General features: G+C 48.9%; 2 protein-coding genes across 16 annotated transcripts in view; both read right to left on the bottom strand.

The window, feature by feature from the left end:
* The window catches only part of EIF4G3 (eukaryotic translation initiation factor 4 gamma 3), a 332371-nt gene extending 330970 nt beyond the window's left edge, over positions 1-1401 (bottom strand). For 7 of the 15 annotated variants that reach the window (XM_045782026.2, XM_045782020.2, XM_045782027.2 and 4 more), the window contains exon 1: positions 1094-1399. In XM_045782026.2, coding sequence (XP_045637982.2) covers positions 1094-1302 — 209 coding nt within the window. In that variant the 5' untranslated portion in view covers positions 1303-1399. Of the gene's footprint in view, positions 1-1093 lie in introns of all 15 variants that reach the window. The other 8 variants (XM_045782017.2, XM_045782024.2, XM_045782019.2 and 5 more) reach the window with 3 other exon arrangements.
* On the bottom strand, positions 1130-4694 carry LOC123782130 (uncharacterized). The gene is made up of 2 exons (XM_045782047.2): positions 1611-4694; positions 1130-1268 (listed from the first exon to the last, which is right to left on the bottom strand). The coding sequence occupies exon 1, from the start codon at positions 2204-2206 to the stop codon at positions 1721-1723; it is 486 nt and encodes a 161-aa protein (XP_045638003.1). The 5' UTR covers positions 2207-4694; the 3' UTR covers positions 1130-1268; positions 1611-1720.
* Between the last annotated feature and the right edge of the window lie 19694 nt (positions 4695-24388).

Genomic DNA, 24388 nt, shown 5'->3' with positions numbered 1-24388 from the left:
ACAAAAACACAACACATCTAACATCCAATGGTTATTTATTGATTTACACAAATACAACAGCGGGGGGAAGGGAAAGGTGCATGATGAAATGTTATTCTCAGGTAGGTAATACCTTTCTAAATCTCCGTGGAATTCATGAACTCAACGTTTTACCTTCACCGGCTAGTTCCTGACTAAAATACCTGGTCATCAAGTCTTTTCAATCAAAGCTGTCCAAAAATTCTACAATCGAGCAAATAACATGAAATTAGATTCATTCAATACTAGAACTCTCCTCCAGAAGCCCTGATCCCCTCTAGACATCAGGCCTAAGAAGAGGAAATTAAAGCCTTTAAAAATATCCATCATAACACAAGCCTTCCAAGAAGTGAGACTTTTGGGGGTGATGGGTAATGTCAGTTAACTTCCTCTTCCTTTAAAAAGGTCAAAGACAGGGAAGCGTCCGGTGTAACATTTCCTCCTCAGATCGCGTTCCACCACAAACCACATCACAACTCCCCCCATCGCTAAACATTAGCCAGAGGGGGTGCTTTCTGTACATTTTCACCGTAGGTTTAAAATCCGACTTACCTCAGAAACGAACTGAGCTTAGTTTGAAACAGGAAATTTACCAATAAAGTTTATTATGTACTGATAATAACAATTAGGGAAGCCCACCAGGCCCCGCTGCAGGGGGAGAAGGGAGAGGAGGAGGAGGAGGAGGGTGTAGTCCTCACAACAATCAAGAGAAAAGCCTTCCCTGCAGGGCTGGTCCCAGGCACCAGCAAATTCGGCCTAATAAAGGGGGGCGGGGGGAGGCGGGGGGGGGGAAGCGAGAAGGGGGGAAGGGTCCCCCAGCTCTAAAAGGGAAGGGTTGCAGAGGCCAGGCCGAGCGGAGCTAGTTTTCACAGTACTGCAGAGGGTCCCAGGGTTCCCCGCAGGCCTGGTGCCGCCGGAGCACCCCGAAAGCCCCGGCCGAGCCGGCCGCGGGGGCTCGAGCAGCAGCCCCTTCCCCGGCTGGGCTGCGGTGGCCGGCAGGAGGGTCCCCGGGGAGCCACGGCCCCCCGGGTTGCGGCGAGGTGCCGAAGGGCCGGCAGGAAGGTGAAAAGGATACTGTTGGGGCGCCTGGGTCTGGAGGGCCCTGATGTTCGGGTGAGGAGGGGCCGCTGCCGCCGCCGCCGCCGCCGCCGCCGCCGCTGCTGCTGCCGCCGGGTGAGGAGGCGGTACCGCTGCTGCCGCCGCCGCCGCCGCTCCGGTGCCGGGTCCGGTTCCTGCTGCAGCCGCTGAGCCTGATTTCAGAGCCGGTTTCTGCGGTAAACTCATGGCAAAGCGAAGCCACCAACCCCCCCAGAGCGGGACCGGGCGCGCCGGGGTGCAGGGGCCGGGGGCAGCGGGGGGGCGGGATGGGGGCAGACCCAGGGAGGCGGCGGGAGCGGGGGGCTGGGGGGAGGCTGGGAGGAGGAGGAGGAGGGGGCCGGGGCCGGTCACACACGCCCGCCGCCGCCGCCGCCGCCGCCGCCGGCAGCAGCAGCCGCCCCGCGGGCCAGCACCACCGGCTGCCGGTCTCCGTGACAACGCGACCCCAGGGGGGGGGCCGGACCCGGCGGGGGCAGGAGGCGGAGAGACCGGACCTTTCACGGCAATATCCTCATGGGCCGGCGGCGGGGGTCTTTATCCCCCTCCCCGGGGGAAGCGGCGCCCTTCTCGGTAGCGGGGCTCAGGCGATGCCGGCGGATTTTCTTCACTCAACGAGCAGAGCATCCAACATGGCGCTGCGGCCGCCTCCAGCAGTCCGGCCGGACGGCCGCTCGGAAAACTTCGGGCCTTTTCGGAGCGGCTCGGGAGAACGAGAGTGGGAAGCGCCTTCGGCTCTTTCCGGAGACTGCGAGCGGTCGGGATTCTTCGGAGACGCTCGGGGGCGTCTTCGGCCGCCGTTCGGGCGATCTCTGGGGCTGACTCGCCTCCTCGGGAATGATCGGCGAGGGGGGCTTTCCAGGCTCGCTGCCGCGGTGGTGTGGGGTGGAGGCAGAGACCAAAGGCGAGGTCTGGTCCGCCAGAGCCCTCCCCTGCCGCCCAGCCTGCAAGAACAATGGCAACGGCCCTGGAGCCTGCGGTCCGCAGAGCCCTGCCCGCAGGGCGGGAGGCGGTGAGGCGAGAAACCTCGGTTACAGTGGAAGGAACCGCTTAACCAGAGTGAAACCGCTGGAAAGGAGCCCGCTGCGTGCATTTATTAGCATAATAAATAGCACTCGCCGGCCCCTAAGGCAGTTCTCGTCCGTTGTGTCGACACTTCACCCTCCTACACTCCGAGAGGTGACTAGAACGAGGAGCCTCACTTCCAGAGCACCCTGAAGCCCGGAGAGGAAAAGTGACTGGCCCAAGGTCACCCGGCCGGGAAGGGGCAGAGCCAAGCCTGGAGCCGAATTCCACCTTCCTCTGGAGGAACCTGGCCGATTTTCCAAGTTGCCTTGGGACCTGATGCGACCCTCATCTAATTAGCAGCCTAGACTGAGGGTTCTGTGGACGGATTTGTCCAAGGCCTGCCCCGTGACCGGAGCGCCCCTTGACCAGCAGCTCCCCAGTGTCCTATGCCGGGGTAACATTTGTCCTTTGCTCCCCACTGGGCTGACTGAGACCACCCAGCCCTTCCCCGCACACCCTACCCCGAGCAGGGGCCTTGCGCTTGGCACAGGTGATTGAGTGGAAAGGAATCGCAGGGATCTACGGAGCGATCCCAGTAAGACTGGTTACCAGGCACAGAGCACTTAATACGCATGATCTCATACAGTCCTGTGAAAGATGTAGTACCCATTTTACAAATGAAGAAACTGAGGCTCGGGAAGGTGCAATACCATCACACAACGGAAGCGCTGAGAAAATTGAGGCTCAAAGCAGGCAAGAGACTTTCCCCAAGTCACATAGAGAGTATAGTTGACAGAGTCAAAACTTGAATTTGGTTAGGACTCCTGCTATACTGCTTCATATCGCTTTTTTTTTTTTAATTCACATAAAGCTCTACATATAGTGGGTGTTTAATTCTTGACAGTCCCTGAGAGCTCCATATGCCTCATCCCCCATCTCCAGACTAGAAGACAGGAGTTACTTCATACTCTTTGGAGTCCCAAACCATTTGGGTTTTATTATACCTGATGATTTAGGATTGGATCTTCTGCTCTTCTCGGGCATGACTGGCTCCAGGAAAAATTCCCAAGGGGTTCAGTTCCCCCAGATTCTCATTCCTGGTGTTCTGAGATCTCAGACTTCCTTATCCCAGTCAAAACCTGTTCCCAGGAAAGAATCTGGCTTCTCATTTACACTAGAGTGATAACAGACTGATAATTGCTTAATTGCTATTCTTTTCTAAGCCAGTTTCATTTTCTAACTTAATAATAGCTACAAGCATCAGGTGATTACTGTGGGCCTGATCTTTGCTAAGCACTTTGTGAGTATTATCTCTCTTAAAACGGAAAGACCTTGGGCAAAATAATGTAAAAGTCCCTGATAAGATTCTGCCTCCAGGCAATCAATGAGGGGAGGCTTACTGAGAGCAGTCAAAAGGGTAGACTGTTCTTTCATCCAAAAGCATGGCCCTGCTCAACACCCCTCTCACAGAGCAGCTAGCATTTATTAAACATGTATAATGTGCCAGGATACAACTCTGCTAAACATTTTGCTTAGATTAACTCTTACTCCCTCAACAACTATACAAGGTGTTATTTTATCCTGTTGACAAATGAAGAAACTGAGGCTCAAAGATGTAAGGAAGCAATCCATATAAAAAGATTTTTAGTGAGCTCCGTGCCCTAACACAGGACTTGAACTCATGACCCTGAGATCAAGACCTGAGCTGAGATGTAGAGTCAGACGCTTAACCGACTGAGCCACCCACCTGCCCCTCAACCTGTGTAACTCTTAAGTGGAAAGGCTGGTGTACAACCCAAGGCATCTGACTCGAGTCTGATATGCCGCATTTCCCTCAACATAGCAACCTCCCCAGGTGTGGCCAGAGGCACCTTCAAAAAGCAAAGCTGGTTCTGTGAACTTATCTGCTGAGAGCCCTCCAAGGTTCCCGCACTGTCTTCAGGACCCAGTCCAAGCTGAAGGTCCCTCCGGACCTGGGCTCTGCTTCCAGACCGCCACTCACGGGTAGAGCAGCAGCCAGCTTAGTCTGCCACAAACAAAGCCATTTTCCTTCTCCCCCAGGGGCTCGTCCACAGACTGCTCCTATGACCAGTAACTCCAAACCATCCTCGCCCGCCTGCAGTCCATGGGCTCATTCCTGCTCCTACTTCAAGAGTTAGCTCAGGCCTCACCTCTTCCAGGCATCTTTTTCTCACTGCCCAGGCTGTGTGAGGCACCCTGCGTCCAGGCTCCCAAGGGAGCGGATGCTTAGCTCTCAGGACACTTCTTGAGCAACTAAGTACAGCCATTGGAATCACATTACCTGAGTCTGATTCTCAGCCCTGCCTTTTATTAGCTAGATGACCTTGAAGACATCACTTAACCTCTCTGAGCCTCAGTTTTCTCATCTGTAAAATAGATTCTACCTCCTATCATGAGAATAAGACAACAAATACAAGGGCGCCTAGGTGGCTCAGTTGGTTAAGTGTCTGACTCTTGATTTCAGCTCAGGTCATGATCTCAGGGTCCTGGGATGGAATCCTTCCTCAAGACCCACATCAGCTCCACGCTCAGCAGGAAGTCTGCTTGTCCCTCTCCTTCTGCCCAGCCACCCCCCCCCCACTGGAGCACGCGTGCGCTTTCACAAATAAATAAATAAAATCCTTTAAAAATTTTTTAAATAATAAATAATTTTAGAAAGAAAACAAGGGAAGCCTGGGTGGTTCAGTCAGTTAAGTGTCTCCCTTCGGCTCAGATCATGATCCCAGGGTCCTGAGATTGAGTCCCGCACTGGGCTCCTTGCTCAGCTGGGAGCCTGCTTCTCCTTCTGCCTGCCTCTCCCTCTGCTTGTACACTCTCTCTCTAAGGGGGAAAAAGTTAGAAAAAAAAAAAAAAAAGACAGCGAATGCAAAGCACTTAGCGCAGTCCCTGGCTCATAATAGTTGTCGTGTATATTACTTAGGCATTTAAAATATCCCTAATTTCTAGCACTCAATAAATAGGACGTAAAACTTGCTGAAGGGCAGGATAGTTGTGAATTGTCAGAGGATTTCATGTTACCCTATAGTCCTGGGTACCCCAGAGCCCAGGCTGGGCCTCACTGTACAGAGAAAGGGAAGGACCAGACTATCCCAGGGCAGGCACCAATAGCTCACAAGGGGAGTGTTGTGCCTTTGACCTCTGCTATTCCCAGAGCCCACCACGCTGCCTCCAACACAGACCTACACCCCCCTCCCCAGAATGAATATATCTCTCCATCTCGTCCAAAGAGCCAGCAGACAACTAAGACTTGGTTTATCCATCTCATGGCTGGGTGATAGAGTTTTGCTTATTTGTTATCATATGGAGTCAGTGCTCTGTTTCTCTGAGTGAACTGGAGATTGGGCTCGGGAGGATCCCTTCATTTCTTATTTGACAACTTGAAAATGTTGTTGCAAGCTGGAGTTCTGTCTCCCCTTCATTTTTCCTCCTGGAGGGGACTGGCCTTTTAGCATAAAGACAAGCCATGATATGCCAACAGAAGTCATCTTCAGTAGACACAGAGGGGTTTGTATATTATTTGCTGTTCCACTCAGCGTCATGCGAATATCCACCAAGGGTAGAGCTGGGCATGAACCTTTGTGACCCGAGACCTAGACCCTCATCAGTTAAGACCTAGCGATGGTAGGTCAAGAAGGTTTAAAAACATGAAAAAAGAGGATTGAACACTGAGGAAGGAGACACTTCAGGGCATCCATCTAAAGCGGACAGGGGTGGAAGGAGAGAAGCCCCAGTGGGCAAAGTAAAGAAATTGTTTGCCCACAGTAAGCATGTTCGTAATCAGCCATGAAGGCTCTTCAGTGAAGAGCTGTGCCAAGCTGGCCTTTCCAGACATCACAGGGCCCAGGGGTAGGGTGCCACGTGAGAGTGGTGATTCCTTGCAAAGGTTTTAAACTTCAACCCAGATCTGGATTCTAACCTTACAGACCATCTGTACTACCTTAAGCAAGTTTTCTAACTTCTCTGGGCCATTTGCAAAATGACCCAGGAGGTCTGCCTCTCACGGATTAAAGCAAGACTTAAAGCCCAGCCATAGAACATCACCAGGGCCTGGGGCCTAAGAAGCACCTTGACAAAGTTTAATTCCCGTCCGTTTCCCTCCAGGGCAGGAAGGGGGCAGCTTCTCTACTTTGCTGCGGTTCTCACTGGTCCTGGAACCAAGTTGTCCTGCCCCTTTGCCCGCGGTGTGGGGGATGGCTCTCCATCACTCAGCCACTCCTCTTGGAAGCGATCACAGCTCGCACCAGCCACTTGCGGCCGCAGATAGGGCAGCTTCACCAGGATACAAGAAGGGGCAAAAACTGTTCTCACAGAATGGTTCATTAAGATGGTAAGCTTTAGGGGCGCCTGGGTGGCACAGCGGTTAAGCGTCTGCCTTCGGCTCAGGGCGTGATCCCGGTGTTATGGGATCGAGCCCCACATCAGGCTCCTCCGCTATGAGCCTGCTTCTTCCTCTCCCACTCCCCCTGCTTGTGTTCCCTCTCTCGCTGGCTGTCTCTGTCTCTGTCGAATAAATAAATAAAATCTTTAAAAAAAAATGGTAAGCTTTATGTTATTTGTACTTTACCACGATTATTTTTTTTTTTAAGTATTATCATAGAGTCTCGTCAGGACTGAAAATACCTTAAAGATAATATTACCCAGTGTTCTGGTTTTAGGAATAGAGCCCAGAGAGAGGAAGGATTTTTTTCAAGGTCACACAGCAAAGGAGCAGCAGAGCAGAGAACTGAAACTCCAGCCTCTCTTCACTGCTAGACCAAGGCCTTTGCCACGGATACCATCCTCCCATTAAGAAGTCTGCTGCAGCCCCCTGGCCTTTTCCTACTTCCAGCATTGGCCAGTCTTGGCCTTGCATACCTCTGGAGCAAGGGATCTTCAGGATTCATGTAACTGGCATTTACTGAGTGACCACTACGTGCCAGGCCCCATGCTGGGCCCCTAAGAGGAATAGGAGGCCAGAGCTAATGGGGAGGAGAGAGGGCTAACTGGACCTACAATTTAAGTAATCCCCATAATTTTTTTACATTAAAAAGTGAAGATCATGTCAGCTCTCTGCTCAGAGCCCTTTACTGTCTTCTCTTCTTATCTGGAGTAAAAGCAAAAATCTATTCAATGGCCTACAATGCCCTACAGGAGTTCTGCCTCCCATCCTCACCTTGACCTCTTTGAGCTTCTATCCTACTCTTCCTCCTGTTTCGTGCACGGGCCTTCGTGATGTTCCTTTATCCGGAGCGCACTCCCACTTCGGGGCCTCTGCATTTCCTGTTGCCTGTCCTTGGGATCGCTGCCCTGCACATTCCCTCACTTCCTTAATGTTTCTGCTCAAATGCCACCTTATCAGAGAAGGCTTCCCAGGCATCCCATATAAATTAGCAACCCACCCCCATCCCCAGCACACCCTGGCCTGCTTGAATTTCCTTCGTGACACCTGTCACCATCTGACATGCGACATTTCCATATTGATGAGTTCAGGGTCTACCTCTCCCCTCCCCCCAGAATGTTAGCCCTAGAAGAGGAGGGACTTTGTTTTGCTCACTGGTGTATCTCTAGGTTATAGAATAGAGCCTGACACGTATTCTGCGCTCGTGATATTGTGATTTGTAATAAGAAATTTATATTTGGCCTTCTGTTCCTGGCAGAGAGCTCTAAAACTCTTGGAATTTCCTAAGCGATTAGAATGATAAAGGTGTCTTTTGTTATGTTAACGATGTGACTTCTGGAAAGCCCCTAGGTCACCTAAGGATGGGGGGTGGGGGCTGGTTGTCAGGGGAACCAACCCTGCGATTAGAGAGTTGGAACTTTCAGCCCCACCCCAGGACCTCTGAGAAGGGGAGGAGAGCTGGAGATAGAGTTCCAATGATTTATTTAGTCCTGCCTGGGTAATGAAGCCTCTGTTAAGAACGCCAAAGGATGGGGTCCACAGAGCTTCTGGACTGGTGAGCATGCGGAGAGTCAGGGAGAGTGGCGCCCCTGGAGAGGGATGGCTGATCAGACCCTGCCCCACACCTCACCCTGTGCTTCTCTTCCAGCTGGCTGTTCCCAAGTTACATCCTTTCATAATAAACTGGTCGTCTAGTGAGTAAGACGTTTCTCTGAATTCTGTAAGCCGCTCCAGCAAATTAATCAAACCCAAGGAAGGGATCATGGGAACCTCTGATCTCTAGCGGGTAGGTCAGAAGCACGGGGGATAAGCTGGCCTTGCAGCCAGTCTTTGAGATGAGGGGGGTGGGCGGTCCCATAGGACCGAGCCCTCAACCTGTGGGATCTGATGCCATCTCCAGGTAGATGGTATCAAAACTGAGTTAAGTTGGAGGACCCCGAGCGGGTGTCTGAGCACTGGTGTTGAGAAAACACAAATCGGAGTATCCCATAAATGTTTGTCGCCTGGACACAAAATGACAAATGCTGTGGGAATACAGGTTGTGGGACCAGGTGCGGAGTGGAGAGGACAGAGCGCAGTTACCCCGTTCTGACTCCTCCGCACTTCCATCCTCCGACCTAACTTGAGCAAAATTAGGCCTGTCCTTCAAGCTGGACGCCACTGGCAAATGCTTTGAATTAAAAAGAATTTGTTACATCTGAGTGTGTCCGTCATCACCAAGATACCTCTTTTCGCTTTGCTGGTCACCTGTTGTTGTTTTTTATGACTTTTTTAGAGATTTTATTTATTTTTTTATTTGAGAAAGAGAGACAGCATGTGCGCTCATGGGGGGAGGGGTTGGGTGCGCAGAGGGACAAGCAGACATTTCCTCTGAGGGTAGAGCCCAAAGCAGGCCTCGACCCCAAGACCCTAAGATCATGACCTGTGCCAAAGTCAGACGCTTGACCAACTGAGCCACCCAGGTGGCCCTCAGATTTTTTTTAAGTAATCTTTACACCCAACATGGGGCTGAGATCAATCTCTATACCCACAAGCCTGAGCTCAAAGGTCCCATGCTCCACCAACCGAGTCAGCCAGGCGTCCCTTTGCTGGTAAGTTTTGAAAAAAAAAAAATTGGGAGCATTTTCCTAGAAAGGGGAAAGCAAATCCAGGGAACCATCCCAGGGGTCCCTGGAGACAGATAGAGCCCGGTCCTAATTACAACTCTGCTACTTTTTCTTTCCTCCTCCTTCTTGCAACTTTTTAAAACTTTGGTTAGATATACACAACATAACATTCATCACTTTAACCATTTTTTTAAAGATTGATTTTAGAGAGAGCATGAGCACGGCAGGGAGGGGCAGAGGGAGAGAGAAACTCAAGCAGACTTTGCACTCAGTGGGAGCCCAATGCAGGGCTCAATCCCACAACCCTGAGATCACAACCTGAGCTGAAACCCAGAGTCAGGTGCTTAACCAACTGAGCCCCCTAGGTGCCCCCGCTTTAACCATTTTTAAGTGTACAATGAAGTGGCCTTAAAGTGGTATTCACACTGTTGTACAATCACCACCACTGCCCATCTCCACTGTTCATCTTCAGAACTTCTGCCACATCCCAAACCAAAACTCCTGTACTCGTTAAACAGTAACTCCCTGTTCTCTTCCTCCCTGGCAACCACATCCTACTTCCTGTCTCTATGAATCTGACTACTCTAGGTACCTTGCGTAAGTGGAATCACACAATACTTGTCCTTTTGTATCTGGCACATTTCACTTAGTATGTTTCTAAGGTTCATCCATACTGCAGCATGTATCAGCACATAATTCCTCCTTAAGGCCGAATAATATCCCATTACATAGATATACCACATTTTGTTCGTCCGTACAGAGATCAATGGACCTTTCAGAATGGGTATGCAAGTACCCATTCCAGTTACTGCTTTCCATTCTTTGGGGTATAAACCCGGAAGTGGAATTGCTGGATTATATGGTAATTCTGTTTAATTTTTAAAGATTTTATTTATCTTTTGAGAGAGAGACAGAGAGAGCATGAGTGGGGGGGGAGAAGCAGACTCCCCACTGAGCAGGGAGCCCAGCGTGGGGCTCGATCCCAGGCCCCTGAGATCATGACCTGCGCTGAAGGCAGACACTTAACCAACAGAGCCACCCAGGTGGGCTTCTTTATAGAAATGTCTATTCAAGTGCTTTGCCCATTTTTGAATTTTTAAAAAATTTTATTTGAGTTTTTTTTCAAGTGGGTTCGACACCTAATGTGGGACGTGAACTCACAACCCTAAGATCAAGGGTCTGGCACTCCACCTGCTGAGCCAGCCAGGCGTTTCCCTGTTTGTGCTTTTTGTTTTTAAGTAGGTCCACACCCACTGTGGAGCCCAATGCAGGGGTTGAAATCATGACCCTGAGATCAAGAGTCAGATGCTTAACGGACTGAGCCGCCCAGGCGCCCCTCCCTGTTTGTCTTTTTATTGGTGTTGAGGCATACGAGTTCTTTCCTCTCTTCCATTTTTAACTCTGCGTGTTTGAGCAAGTTCCAGAAACCCACGATGCCACAGTTTCCCCAACTATAACAATAATTTTTTTCACCTATTAATTCCTACTTCCGAGAGCTGTCATGAGTATTAAGTAAGCTAGCAAGCAGAAACCAACCATCAGCCTGGCTGGCTGATAGAAACAACTGCTAACTGTCACTGAGCATTCACTATGAGCCAGGCATTGAGCAAAACTCTTTATATGTATCAACTCATTTAATCCCCATAACACTCTGATAGAGTTCTGAGTACTAATACTGCCCGCACCTGGGACCTGAACCATAACAGGGGTTGCTTCCTCCCTTGTCTGGCTAACCACCCAGCATGTTCAGGAGGCAGCTGCTGGGTCTGGGGGCAAGGCAGCCTTTCACCTTGCTGATGCCAGGCCTTACCAGAACCCCCTACACCAAATCTACTGAGATCAACCTGCACCGCCACTGGGCCTGGCCCCCTGAGAGGTCTTTAATACCCGCCTCACAGTATTCCAACCCTCTCTAAAGCAAGGGACTTCACACAATCACCCACATATCCCATCTTGAGTCTGGAAACCATATCCCCTACCCTGGGTGGCCCAGCCTTCCCCTGGCTCTTGTCAAGCCGGATGCTATTTAATCATCCTGCCAAGTTTGCTGCCTTGGGAAAATCCTGGACTCTCTTTTCCCCCTATCCAATGACTGGAAGAGGAAGCTGGATTTCCAGATGCCCACAGCTGGCACCAAGCTCCGAACTGGCTCTGATGATCTCCACGGGAGCCAGCCTGCTAGCCTGGCCTGGCCTGCTGGCACTCCAGACACCTGGAAAGTGGCTGGGGCGCGTTGCTAGGCTCTGCCTTTCCCGCTGGCGTGAGAATGAAAATAGCAGCGATTTAGAATTAATTCTGCAGATGGACATTTTTCAGTTTCCCAAATTTGGCAATCATGCTTTTTTCCCCTACCCTCATTACATGCCTTTTCTTCCACTGTAGTGGCGAAGTTGAAAAAGATGCATGGTTCTCCCCCTTATGCAGGCTAAGCGAGGACTGGATAGAGCCCAGGTTCCTGACCAGGGTACGTGCCTGACTACATCTGGCTCCTACCAATCTCTGCGCCCTCAGTTCCTGCCCCTCCCCCACGGACATGTACCCCGAACAGCCATGCACTTTCCTGTTGCCAAGTCTTTCCATACATCATTCCCACCACTTGGACTGTCTCCGGCTCCTGGACTGCCTAGCACGCTCCTATTCATCCTTCAAAACCCAGCTCGAGCATCATCTATGGGACAAACTTTCCTCCATTCTCTTCCTGCTCCCCCAGACAGATTTAATTGCTCCTACCTCCTGCTACTGTTTTTTAAAAAGATGTTATTTATTTATTTACTTAGCAAGCATGGGGAGGGGCAGAGAGAGAGGGAGAGAGAGAATCTCCAGCAGACTCTGCACTGAGCATGGAGCCTGAAATGGGGTTGGATCCCACAACCCTGAGAGCACGACCTGAGCCGAAATCAAGAGTCAGACTCTCAACTGCCTGAGCCACCCAGATGCTCCTGTCTTCTGTTACTTTTGTGTTGGGGCATTATTTTCCTATGCTTCCATCACACTGTCTTCAGAGGGGGCTTCTGTAGCCTCGTACCTGGCCGTAGTAAGTAGTCAATAACCCTTAACCTCTTTATCTTGTCAATGAAGCTGTAAATGGCTTGTATCACATCTGAACATCAGGAAAATAGAAACTGCTTTCATTCCATGCCATAGCATGGCCGACTTTCAGCTCTTGGTTATATTCTCAGTCTTCTTGAGCCAAGGTGTCAGGAAGGTTCCTGTAAGTAAATGCAAACACCCCCCTCCACCCAGGCCAACAGTCCCTGCTATTCGCACCTGTAGTGTCATTGACCTTCTTACGCTTAAACTTACTTGTCTCGTGGCGGTCCCTGTGCTAGAGAGTAAGCTCCCAATAGCAGTGACTGTGACTTTCACATTCATTGCTGGGTGCCCCGTACCCAGACTGAGCCTGGCACGGACGAGGCGCTCCATAAATGGAGGGATGGGTGTTGACTGAGTTCCTGAGTGTCACCCTACTCTGGTAGATTTGGGGGAGCACTATCTGGGCAGGTTAGAGTCCTCCACCATATCAGGTTTTCTGGAGTGGCCTTCCCTGCTCTTAGAACACGTAACCCCCTCTCTTTAGCACTGTAGCTGAGAAATGCGGGAGAAGAAGGCCCAGGGCAGTACTATAGGGCTTTCATTTGGGAAAACAATTGCCTTGGCTCAAAACCCAGTTCTGAGCCTGAGTTAAGTCACTTCACCCCTCTGGGCCTCGATTTCTCTCATCAGCACAGGGATTAGAGGAGTTTCAATGTTCCAGCTGAGCAGTGAGGTGGAAAGACCGAGCCCAGTACTGAACACAGGTCATCAGTAAATGGGGTCCTCTTCCCTTCAGCTCTTCCTCATACCTGGGGTTTGCGAGGACTCCGTTCTCTGGACTGCCATTCCCCGCCCAGATTCGAGGAGAACCTGGCGGTGGAAGGTCATCCAGTGGCACAATGGAGTGGGTAAAGCCCAGCTGTGGGGTCAGGCCCAATCTGAGTTTGAATCTCAGCTTTGCCACTCCCTAGCCAGGCCACTTTTCCTCTGCCTCCCATGCCAGTCTCCTGCTAGGAAGCACGATGTCTATCCTACAGGGTGGATCCCAGGATCCCAGGACGTAACATCCGCAAAGCACCCAGGATGGGGCCAGACCCGAGAAGCTGCTGGCGAATGGTGAGTCCCTTCCCTCCCTCCAGCTGGCACTTGGCCCCTCCCCACTCTGGCACCGCCTGCCAAGTCCCAAAGTGGCTGCTGCAGCTGTCGTCCTGAAAACACATTCCCTGCCTGCTTTTGTCTTCTCATCCAAGTCTTCCCCAAAGCCTTAAACATTCCCACATCAAGGGTCGAAGAAGACAAAAAAGCCCGAGCTGACCTATCCACGCTGCTAGTTGGCAAATGTCCCAGAGGATCTTGCCCTGCCAATCACCGAGCTTGACATTCAGTTCCCTCAGTCCAATTCGCTCACATCCGACAAGATCAATGAGAAAAATAGGCAGCGATGATCAAAAGGGCCGACAAAGGCTCTTGGGGCAACTCTCCCAGCAGGATCGAGCGTCACACAAAAGTGCATGCAGGGGGTGTTCCATAAAAGCTCCTCCACGCACAGGCATCCCTCAGGCCCGGAGACCAAAACCCGGTTCCCATGACAACGCTGCAGCAAACGTTATATATAAATGTGTGTGTGTATACAGCCACACGGAAATGCACAGAAATAAACTCTTGGCACAATTCTTTCCTGTTCCAAACATGAAATAACCTGCAACGGTTGATTGCTGGAAGAGAAAGCAAAGAGGCTTTTCGAACAAACATGCTTCCCACGGGCTGGCTCTCCGTGGATGACACCTGTTTTGATGTGGGTCTGTTTTATGTCCTGCACCTGGAATATAGTAGTTACCCAATAAATATGTAATTGCTGAGTGAATGAATACGTGATGGTTAAATGGAAGAAAGACAGGAAGGGAGGGGAGGTAGGAGGGAGGGAGGGAGATCGAAGCAGCCTGGAATGTCAGGGCTAAAAGGGTTTCTGCTGAGTATTCGTTCGAATCCCACCTCCCTTTTTTTTTTCTGTTGGACAAACTGAGGCTCAGAAAAGGGAAGGAATCTTGCTGAAAGCCACTAAAGGAATTACCAGCAGAGTCCCAGTCCTTGGAGACTCAAGTAAGCCCTGAAATGAATGAGTCCAGTTTCTAGCGGGATAATGAACATACTTGGAACAATTATTACGAGCCAGCAACTCTGCTAAGTACTTAGGGAAATTATCTCACAGTTTGCAACTGTGCAAGGGATGTGTTAGGGTTCCCTCTTAACAAAGCCGGAAACTGGGGCTCTCAGGAGGTAAAGTCACTTGACCAAGGTAGTTTGGCTAGTTTGTTGTTGGAATGGGAAATAATCCCAGGAGCCTCAGACACCACGTTCTGAGTCCCTACATTACACAGCCTCTCTCTGATGAGAGCCTGGGCCAGACTGGGAAGTAAAAGGGGAAATAGTGGCAAAAATTATCTCCATTTTTGCAGATACGGGGCTCGGGGAGGTGATGTAACTTGCCTAAGTCAGGGAGCTGTGGGGAAGGGGCTAGAACTCATGTTGAGGCTCCCACTCCAGGATTCCTTCAGTTTACTCACTGCTTTTTCACAAAACACCCTTGGGACTGAAGACTGGTTCCTGTCAGCCCTAGAATCAGCCATCTGACTGGACAAGGAGAGGGGTCCACGACTGGCTGCCCAAGTCCCAGGATGCAGGGCGGGGCGGGGGGGGCGGGGGGGATGGACCCAGGTCCGAGTTCAAGCGTCTCTTTAGGATTTTGCGCCCTCTGGTGGTCATATTTTAAAACTAGCAAGAAACCTCGAACTCCCTTTCAAACTTCCTCTCTAGAACCAGTTTTTTTCCTTCCTGGTGCTGGAAGGACATGGAAATGGTACACAGGGTCCAGGTACAGGCTCTCTGCTGCCCTGGATGTGCCATACTCCCCTTTTTTCCTCTGCTTCCTGATCGGTCTCCCTGCTTCTGCTCTGGCCCTCAAACATTCCATTCTCTGTATACCACAAGAAGACATTTTAAAAACCCAAAATTGATCATATGACTCCCCTGCTTATACTCTCCAATAGTTCCCATTGCTCTTAGAATAAAGCCCAATACCCATAATGGCTGGAAGGACACTGCCCCATGGCCACTGTCTCTCTCTCTCTGCAGTTTTTCTTTCCCTGATCTCCAGCCTCACTGGCCTTCTTACACTTGCTTATGTTCAAAGGAATCAAACAAGCCAGACTCAGAAATCATTCAGTTGTTGAAATGATTAGACAAGGGCTTAAAAATAAAAACAACAGCTTTTTTTTTAAAAGTAAACTCTACACCCAACATGGGGCTCAGACTCATGACCCAGAGATCAAGAGTTGCATGCTTGACTGACTAAGCCAGCCAGGCGCCCCTAGACAAGGGCTTTTATTTATTTTTTATTTATTTTTTTAAGTAGGCGCCATGCTTAGTGTGGAGCCCAGCATAGGGCTTCAACTCACAGCCCTGAGATCAAGACCTGAGCTGAGATCAAGAGTCGGACACCTAACCAACTGAGCCGCCCAGGCGCTCCGATAAGGGTTTTTATTTTTTTTATTTTTATTTTTTTAAAAGATTTTATTTATTTATTCGACAGAGATAGAGACAGCCAGCGAGAGAGGGAACACAAGCAGGGGGCGTGGGAGAGGAAGAAGCAGGCTCATAGCAGAGGAGCCTGATGTGGGGCTCGATCCCATAACGCTGGGATCACGCCCTGAGCCGAAGGCAGACGCTTAACCGCTGTGCCACCCTGGCGCCCCCCGATAAGGGTTTTTAAATATAATCATGATTTATATGTTAAAAGTGCTAGTAGGAAAGGTGGATCACGTGCATAAACAGATAGGGAACTTCAGCAGAGATGGGAGGTGTAAGAGTCAAATGGAAATTCTAGAAATTAAAAAAGAAAAAAAATCCTAGTAGCCAAGATGAAGGATGCCTCTATGGGCTCCTCAGTAGGCTCAACAAAACTAAGGAAAGAGTCAGTAAACTTGAAGATGGGTCAACAGAAATTATCTAAACTGAAACACAGAGAAAAAGAAGTGTAAAACCAAAAAACAGAACAGAGCATCCAAGAGCCACAATTTGGCAATATCAAATGATCTAATACACACGTAATTGAAATCCCAGAAGGAAAAGAGAGAGAGAGCATGAGTGGGAAGAAATATGTGAAGAGATAATGGCTGAGAATTTTCCAAAAATGGTGGAAGACATCGACTGTAGGTCTTTAAGAATCAGAGAACACCCAAGTAGGACAAATTACCCTCCAGCAACAAAAAAGCAAAAATAAGACCACCTAATACATCATAGTCAAACTACCGAAAACTACAGGGAAAATCCTGAAGGAGCCAGAGGGGGGAAAAAAGACATTGCTACTTACAGAAGCACAAAGGTAAGAATGACAGCAGACCTCGTATCAGAAACTATGTAAGCAGAAGGCAATGAACCAGCTTGTTTGTTTGTTTGTTTGTTTACAGTTTCTTTCAGTAAGCTCTAGGCCCAACATGGTGCTTGAACTCATGACCCCAAGATCAAGAGTCACATGCTCTACTGACCGAGCCAGGCAGTCACTCTGTGAATTGACATCTGAAAGTGCTGAAGAAACTGTCAACCCAGAATTTTGTATGCAATAAAAATATCTTTAAAAAATGAAGGTGCCAGGGGTGCTTGGCTGGCTTAGTCAGCAGAATGTGCAGCTCCTGATATCAGGGTCAGGAGTTTGAGCCCCACATTGGGCGTAGAGTTTACTGTAGAAAAACGAAGGTGCTGGTACCATGGATCCATACATGGAATAAAACTGCATACAATTACACACACACGCGAGTGCATGTAAAAACTGGTGAAATCTAAATAAGATCTGACTAAGTCTGCTTAATAATATTGCCCTAATGTTGCTGGATTGAGAATAATAGGCTTTGATTTTGTACAATAGTTATGTAAGATGCAACCATTGGGCAAATCTAGGTGAAAAGTAAACAGAACTCTATGCTATTTTTTGCAACTTCATATGAGTCTATAATTCTCTCAAAATAAAAGCTTTTTTTTCTTTTTAAATGAAAGCACAACTGTTCTGTATCCTGACTCTGGTGATTATATGATTCTATCCAGGTCTCAAAACTCAGAATTATATACAAATAAACTCAATTTTACTGCATATAAATTTTTTTAAAAAATGAAAGACTTTTTCAAATCAACAAAAGCTGAAAATTCATTGCCAGCTGAGCTGTACCACCAGATCTGAAAGGAAGTTTTTCAAGTGGAAGGACATGATACCAGACAGGTTCTTGGCGCTATGCAAGGGAATATTGATTTTCAGAAATGGTTAAAATGAAAGGAAATATAAAAGACATGTTTAAATTATTTTTAGTCACCCTAACAGGGAATTAACTATCTAAAACAAAAATAATAACAGTGCAGTGGAGATTTATAGTGTATGGAAAAACAGAGGTGCTTGGCTGGCTCAGTCAGAAGAGCACGCAACCCTTGGTCTCGGGGTTGCAAGTTCGAGCCCCACATTGGGTGTAGAGATTACTTAAATAAAAGAAACTTTTTTGGTGGTGGGGGGGAGGGACCAAGGGATGGAGGGAGAGGGAGAGAGAGAATCTTAAGCAGGCCCCATGCCCAGCGCAGAGCCCGACAACCCTAAGATCATGACCTGAGCAGAAATCAAGAGTTGGAAGCTTAACCAACTGAGCCACCCAGGTGCCGCTAAATAAATAAAACTTTTTAAAAAGTTTATATAGTGTATAGAAAAATAAAATGTGTGACAATAATACATAAAAGGGTGGGGGGGAAGAATTGTGAGTATACTGTTGTAAGGTTTCTTTCACTATATATGAAGTAGTGTGATATTATTTGAAATCAGGTTGAGAGTAATGAAGATACGATTGTAAACCCTAAGGCAAGGATTGGTAAACTATGCCTATGGACCAAATCTGCCCCATTGCTGTTTTTGTACAACTGGTAAACTAGAATGTGTCTACATTTTTTACATGGCTGAGAAAAATCAAAAGAAGAGTTATATTTCATGATACATGAAAATATATGAAATTCAAATTACAGTGTCCATAAAGAAAATGTTATTGGGATATACTCCCATTTACAGATTGTCTATGGCTGCTTTTGTGCTCCAGTAAGAGAATCGACTAGTACTGGCAGAGACAGATTGGTCTGCAAAGCCGGAAGTATTTACTATCTGGCTATCTCTGCTGTATGAATCCATGAAACGCATATTCCGGATTTAGTGTTTTAGCACAAGGACTTAATAGGACTCTAACAGTTTGGTTGGTTGAGTGAAACAGACCCAAAGTGGTCACAGATTAAATGAAGTTCAAATGCCAGACCTGTCTTCATACGCTGCAGAACAAAATATCCGAGGCTTAGGGAGATTGGACCATCGGGGTGGATTTGTCAAGGAAGGCCTACTCACCCACCATGGGAGGGTCCAGAGGACCTCCCCTTCACCATTGTGGCAAACACATTTGTGAGAGGAACTCCAGCAGCTGTGGTGTCTTTTCTCTTTGGGTCAGAAATTGCAGTGGGAATTTCTGCTACTGAACTTGGATCTCTAAATACATGGGGATAAGGAGATGCTGGAGTGGCAGGCATCAAGGCTTGGTATTTACTTACCAAACACAAGGTGCGCCATGGTTACTGGGATGGACAGCAATGCCAGAGAAGCAATCCGAATAGTCTAGTTTACAGAGACATCTGCGTTGGCTAGCTGATTGCAGGGTCCCTAGAGGAGAAGAAGATAGGCCATCTACTAAATCCTTCCTTGATCTGTACAAGCAGATTTCCAGCTTGAATAAACAGAAATCGACTTGAATCACCAAAACAGAGAGTCAGGGCCTCTCGATCAATTCACAGTCTTGAACCAGTTCACAGACCCAGAACCCCTTGAATAAAGGGGGGGATGGTGTCCCTTGAAGGAGGATCTGCTAGATTGCCAAAAATTTATACTGGTGATCTTTCTCCCACCCTTCCCCCAAGGGACCTAGGCATGTTTGCCAGAGTGACTGTGTACTCGGGGAAAGGAAATAATCAGTCTTTCCAGAGATTTCCAGACACTGGCTCTGAACTGATCCAAAATGTCACTAGGGTTCATGAGTCAGGCTAGGGACCACGGAGGTCAGGTGATCAGTGGATTGTTAGCTCAGGTCTGACTGGGATCCATCCTGGGGCTATTTTCCCCATTCTGGAATGCATAACTGGAATAGATATACTCAGCAGCAGGCAGAATCCCCACCTCCTAATTCCATCATGGTGGGGCTTAGGATGGCAACCTGTGAATTTGGGGGGGGGGATTTAGACATTCAGTCCATAGCTTCCTGGAATCTGGTATGCAGCTATTGGCCTGGCAAATGCTTTTTTCTCAACACATGATAGTAAAGAGCACAGGAAGCAGTTTTGTTCCAGTTGTCAAGGCCAGCAATATACCTCCAACGTCCCTCTTCAGGTGCCTCGCAACTCTCCAGGCCTAGGTCATGATTTCGTCCCCAGGGGTCTTGATTGCCTTTTATTCCCTCAAGACATCACGCTGGTCCATGATCGATACTAGGCTGATTGGCCCAGTGAAGAGGACATCACAGCGACTCTAGACATTGGTTAAGACACCTGTGATTTGTGCATCAGGGACACGTGGCCGGCTCAGTCGGTAGAGCAGGCAACTGTTGATCTCGAGGTTATGAGTTCAAGCCCCACGTTGCGTGTAGAGATAAGTTAAAAATAAAATCTTGAAAAAAGAAGATATTTGTGCATCAGAGGGTGGGAGATAAATCCCACAGAAAGCAGTCTTTCGCTTCAGTGAAATTCCCAGGGGTCCAGTAGTGTGGACTTGTCAAGATAAACCTTCTAAAGTAAAAGACAAATTATTGCATCTGGCCCATCCTATAACCCCCAAAAAAGGCATAAGACCTAGCAGGTCTTTTCTGGATTTTGGAAGCAATATAACCCTCATTGAGGTATGCTACTCAGGGCCATTTACCACGGGACCTGATCAACTGTTAGTCTTGAGTGGGGCCCAGAACAAGAGAAGGCTCTACGACAGGTCTAGGCTGCCCAGCACACTGCTCTGCTGTATGGATCAGGTGGTCCAGTGGATCCCATGGTTCCTCGAGTGTCACTGGCAGAGAAAGATGGAGCCTTTGTCAGACCCTTCCACCCTCGGTGGGTAGCTACTCCTTTTTTGAGAGACAACTCTTGGCTTGCTATTGGGCATGTCACCATGGGCCCCCAAGTCACCAGGCGATCTGAGCTGCCCGTCACGGATAGGGTGTTGTCTGAGCCACAAAGCCACAAGAGTGGGCAGTACACTCATTATCAAATGGGACTGGTAGCGGCGCGCCTGGGCGGCTTAGTTGGTTGGGCATCCGACTCTTGATTTCAGCTCGGGTCATGATCTCAGGGTCATGGGATTGGGCCTCTCATTGGGCTCTGCACTCAGCACAGAGTCTGCTTGTCCCTCTCCCTCTGCTCCTCCCCTGACCCCCACTTTATCCCTCTCTCTTTCTCAAATAAATAAATAAAATCTTTTTTTAAAAATGGGACTGGTGTATTTGAGATTGGGCTTAAGGAAGCCCTGAAGACGCAAGTAATTGCATGAGGAAGTGGCCCAAGTGTACATGACTCCTCCTTCACTGCATTCCCTCCTCTCTCCAAGCCCACGCTCGTGGCCTTCTGGAGTAATCTCTGCACCACGCTGACAGAGGAAGAGAAAACCTAGGCCTGATTTACAGATGGTTCTGCACTAAGTGGTCACGTACAGCACAATAGCCCCTTTCTGGGACATCCCCGAAGAGCAGAGGTGAAGGGAGATCCTTCCACGGGGCAGAACGTCAAGCGAAGGGGTGACCTGATTGTTCGTTTTGCCTGGAAGATAAACTGTACAGAAGCCTGATCTGTACTGATTCATAGGCTCTGCCCGACAGTTACCTGGATGGGAAAGGAGAAGACCCTGATTGGAAATTGGTGACAAGGAGGTCTAGGGAAGGAGCATATGGATAGACTTCCTCGAACGGGCAAAGAATACGAAGCTATTTGTGTCCATGTGAACGCTCACCATTGTGTGTTTCAGGGAGGGGACTGATGTGTCGTTTGGTGTGTGGACCTTCCTAGCTATTACATCTGCATTGCGAAATGTGGCATTAGCATTCTAACAAGTCTTTCTCTCATTAAATGTTTTGTTTTGCTTGAATTCTGGTATCAGGGCTGCAGACCCTGCCTTTTCGTTTCCAGGTGCCTCATAAATCCGTGTCCATCCCTTCATTCTTCACCTTTTTGAATCACTGTGTTTTGGTAGCGTCTCTGGTATACACCCTAGAACTGTGTTTTGCTTTATGAGTCAATTTTTTTTTTAAGTAGGCTCTACGCCAACATGGGGTTTGAACTCAGGACCCCGCGATGAAGAGTCGCATGACCGACTGAGTCAGCCAGGCGTCCCTATTGTGCTTTTGAAAGATGGCTGTGCTTACTCAAAGTTATAAACACATTGTTAAATTTTATCTAATACTTCGATCATTTTTATATGCTTAGTTCTCTAGTATCTGTAGAAATTATTGCTGTGACCGTGTGTGAGAATTGCGTGAGGGAGGGGAGGTCTAGATTCATTTTTTCCCCAAGTATATATCCTAACACCATTTGTTACATGGCTCATCGTTCCTCAGCTGATTTAAAGGGTTTCCTTTATCCTACGCTAATCCCCACATAGCCACAGAATTGTTTCTGGCTCTCTAAAAAATGCCAGTTGTCCAATTCCTCTCTCTCGACACCAACCCACACTCTATTATTTCCTAGAGCTTTGTAGCAGATCCTGATGGGGCCGGCTCCCTCATTGTTCTTTCTCCAAATTGTCTTGGCCATGGCGTGTTTCCTCTTCCATGTGAATCGGCTTACCAGGGTCCACGAAAAATTGTCTTGGAATTTTGGTTGAGAGAACACGGACATTATAGATTAACTTGGGGAAAATCAACACTGTGGATCACAGTGAACCTTTCCACTCATGACCAGGGTGTTCCTGTGCGTTTAGTCAGGTCTTCTTGTATGTTCTTCAGTGAAGTGTTACAGTTCTTTCTGTAAAGGTCTTGTCCATTTCAAATTGGGTTTATTATTGTTCTAGATTCTTTAAAGTTTAGTATCTTCTCCAGTGCCTCCCTTTCGCAGTTCCCCAACCCTTCCAGGGAGCCCCTGCTGAGCCCCTTTGCTGACACGGTGACTTTTTGCTCCAAGTCCAGAATAGCATCTGCTTGAGCTCTAGAGGCTCCTGGCAAGTATTTGCTCATCTCCTCAGCTGTAGGGTAAACCCCCAAAGGGTCAGGCTGGGGTTTTAATTCCTGCTTGGGGCCCCAGGGCTCAGAGCAGGGGGGCGGGAGGGGCTTGTTCACTTGGTCATTGAGAAAAGGGGACAGCCCTCTGCAGGGAAAAATGGCGTCTCTCTCTTAGGTACCTCGGCGTGCGTGCATGAGTGTATGTGTGTGTGTGGTCCCCGGGCCATCACTGTTCTGTAGAAGCCTCTCATCCAGCCAGCCAGCCACTCTGCCATCCACCTATGCTTTCCCAAGCAGCTCCTTTCTAGCAGCCTGGGTTCCGAACTCAGCTCTGCCACGGCTCCCCTCTGATCTGGGTGACACCGTAGCCGTCTTCGAAATCTGCCGTAAGCGTTCAGGGAGGGGATGTGTGAGCACGCAGCACACAGCCTGATTCGCAGCAGGCACACAACGTGTGGAAGCTTTAAGGAAAAAATCCATGTATTCATTCATTCATCCCTTGGCAAGGGTGTGTGGAGGACATTGCATTCTGAAGGCAGGGAAGGACACGGGCTGTGTAAGGTGCAAAAAGAAGGCTCAAGGTGGCAAGGGGGGCCTCCAGTGGGGGCAGTTTGGGCAGAGTTCAGGTCCTAGGGCAGGTAAGTGCAGGGGGGAGCTGGTGAAGGGGAGTGATGTGATCTTTATAAAGGCTGCTTTCCCAGGGCAGCTGGTTGGAGGGGATGCGGTTGAGCCATCCGGGTGAGAAATGCGGGGCTATGGGCTCAGACACACACCTAGTGTGAATGTTCTGAGCAGTTCAGAGTGCATCACTGTCTCAAGCAGCCTCATATCTCCCCAGTATTTGTGGGTCACAGCGAAGAGAAGACAGATAAATGTCCATTTTACAGCTGAAGAAACTGAGAAATGACTTACTCCTTTTAAAGCAAGGCAGGGCGAGGAGTTTTGCCCCTTGAATAGGTGCTTGCTCACGTCATCACTCTATCCAGCTCAGACTATGACCCCAATTCTCCCCCTTCAGTCAAGGCTCAACTGAAATTTCTGCCCTCCAGTTAGTTTTTCCTGCTTACCCCAGCCCACTGGACTCATTCTCTCTGGCACTGGTGTGTTTTGGGATGGCTCCCTTGATGATACATTACTTATGGCTACCTGTCCATTCAGCCGTCTTTCCATTCATCCACTTATCCACCCATTCGCCCACGCATCCATCTACCCATCCATCCATCATCATCATCATCCGTCCATTTGCCCAATCATCCATCCATCCACCCCTTCCCCTACCCATCCATCCATCCATCCATCCATCCATCCATCCATCCATCCATCCCTATCCATCCATCCATCCATCCATCCATCCATCCCTTCCCCTATCCATCCATCCATCCATCCATCCATCCATCCATCCATCCATTCACCCATCCACCTATGCACCCATCCGCCCATCCACCCAGTTGTCCACCCACCTACTTAACCAACAGTCACTGAGCCCTACTCTGTGGCTGGTCCGTGCCAGGCACTGGCTTGCTAGAGATGGCACAGGCACTTTCATAGCCCAGAGAATTGGAACCTCTGTGTCACAGGTTGAATTGTGTCCCCTCAAATTCATATGTTGAAGTTGTAACACCCAGTACCTCAGAATATGACCTTATAGGATCGCTGCAGATGTCATTAGTTAAAATAAGGTCATCAGGGTGGGCCCTGATCCAATACGACTGGTGTCATTATAAAAAGGAGGGGAAAATTCGGACACATACCAGATGCGTACACAGGAAGAACACCATGTGAAGAAGGCGGCAGAGATCGGTGATGCTTCTACAGGCCAAGGAACGCCAAAGATGGCCAGCAAACCGCCAGAAGCTAGGCAAGATGCCTGGAATAGATTCTTCCTCACATCCCTCAGAAGGAATCAACTTTGTCGACACCTTCACCTTGGACTCTAGCCTCCAGAACTGTGGGACAATAAATTTCGGTTGTGTAAG

This window comes from Ursus americanus, chromosome 33, assembly GCF_024610735.1.
Source record: "Ursus americanus isolate L20-20 chromosome 33, mUrsAme1.1.p, whole genome shotgun sequence".
Classification (NCBI taxonomy): Eukaryota; Metazoa; Chordata; class Mammalia; order Carnivora; family Ursidae; genus Ursus; species Ursus americanus.
The sequence above is the reverse complement of the archived record's forward strand: the minus strand, read 5'-3'. Positions and strand labels throughout refer to the sequence as shown.

Excerpts from the sequence above, each read along its gene's own strand:
- LOC123782130 (XM_045782047.2), bottom strand. The coding sequence starts at position 2,206 with ATGCACGCAGCGGGCTCCTTTCCAGCGGTTTCACTCTGGTTAAGCGGT.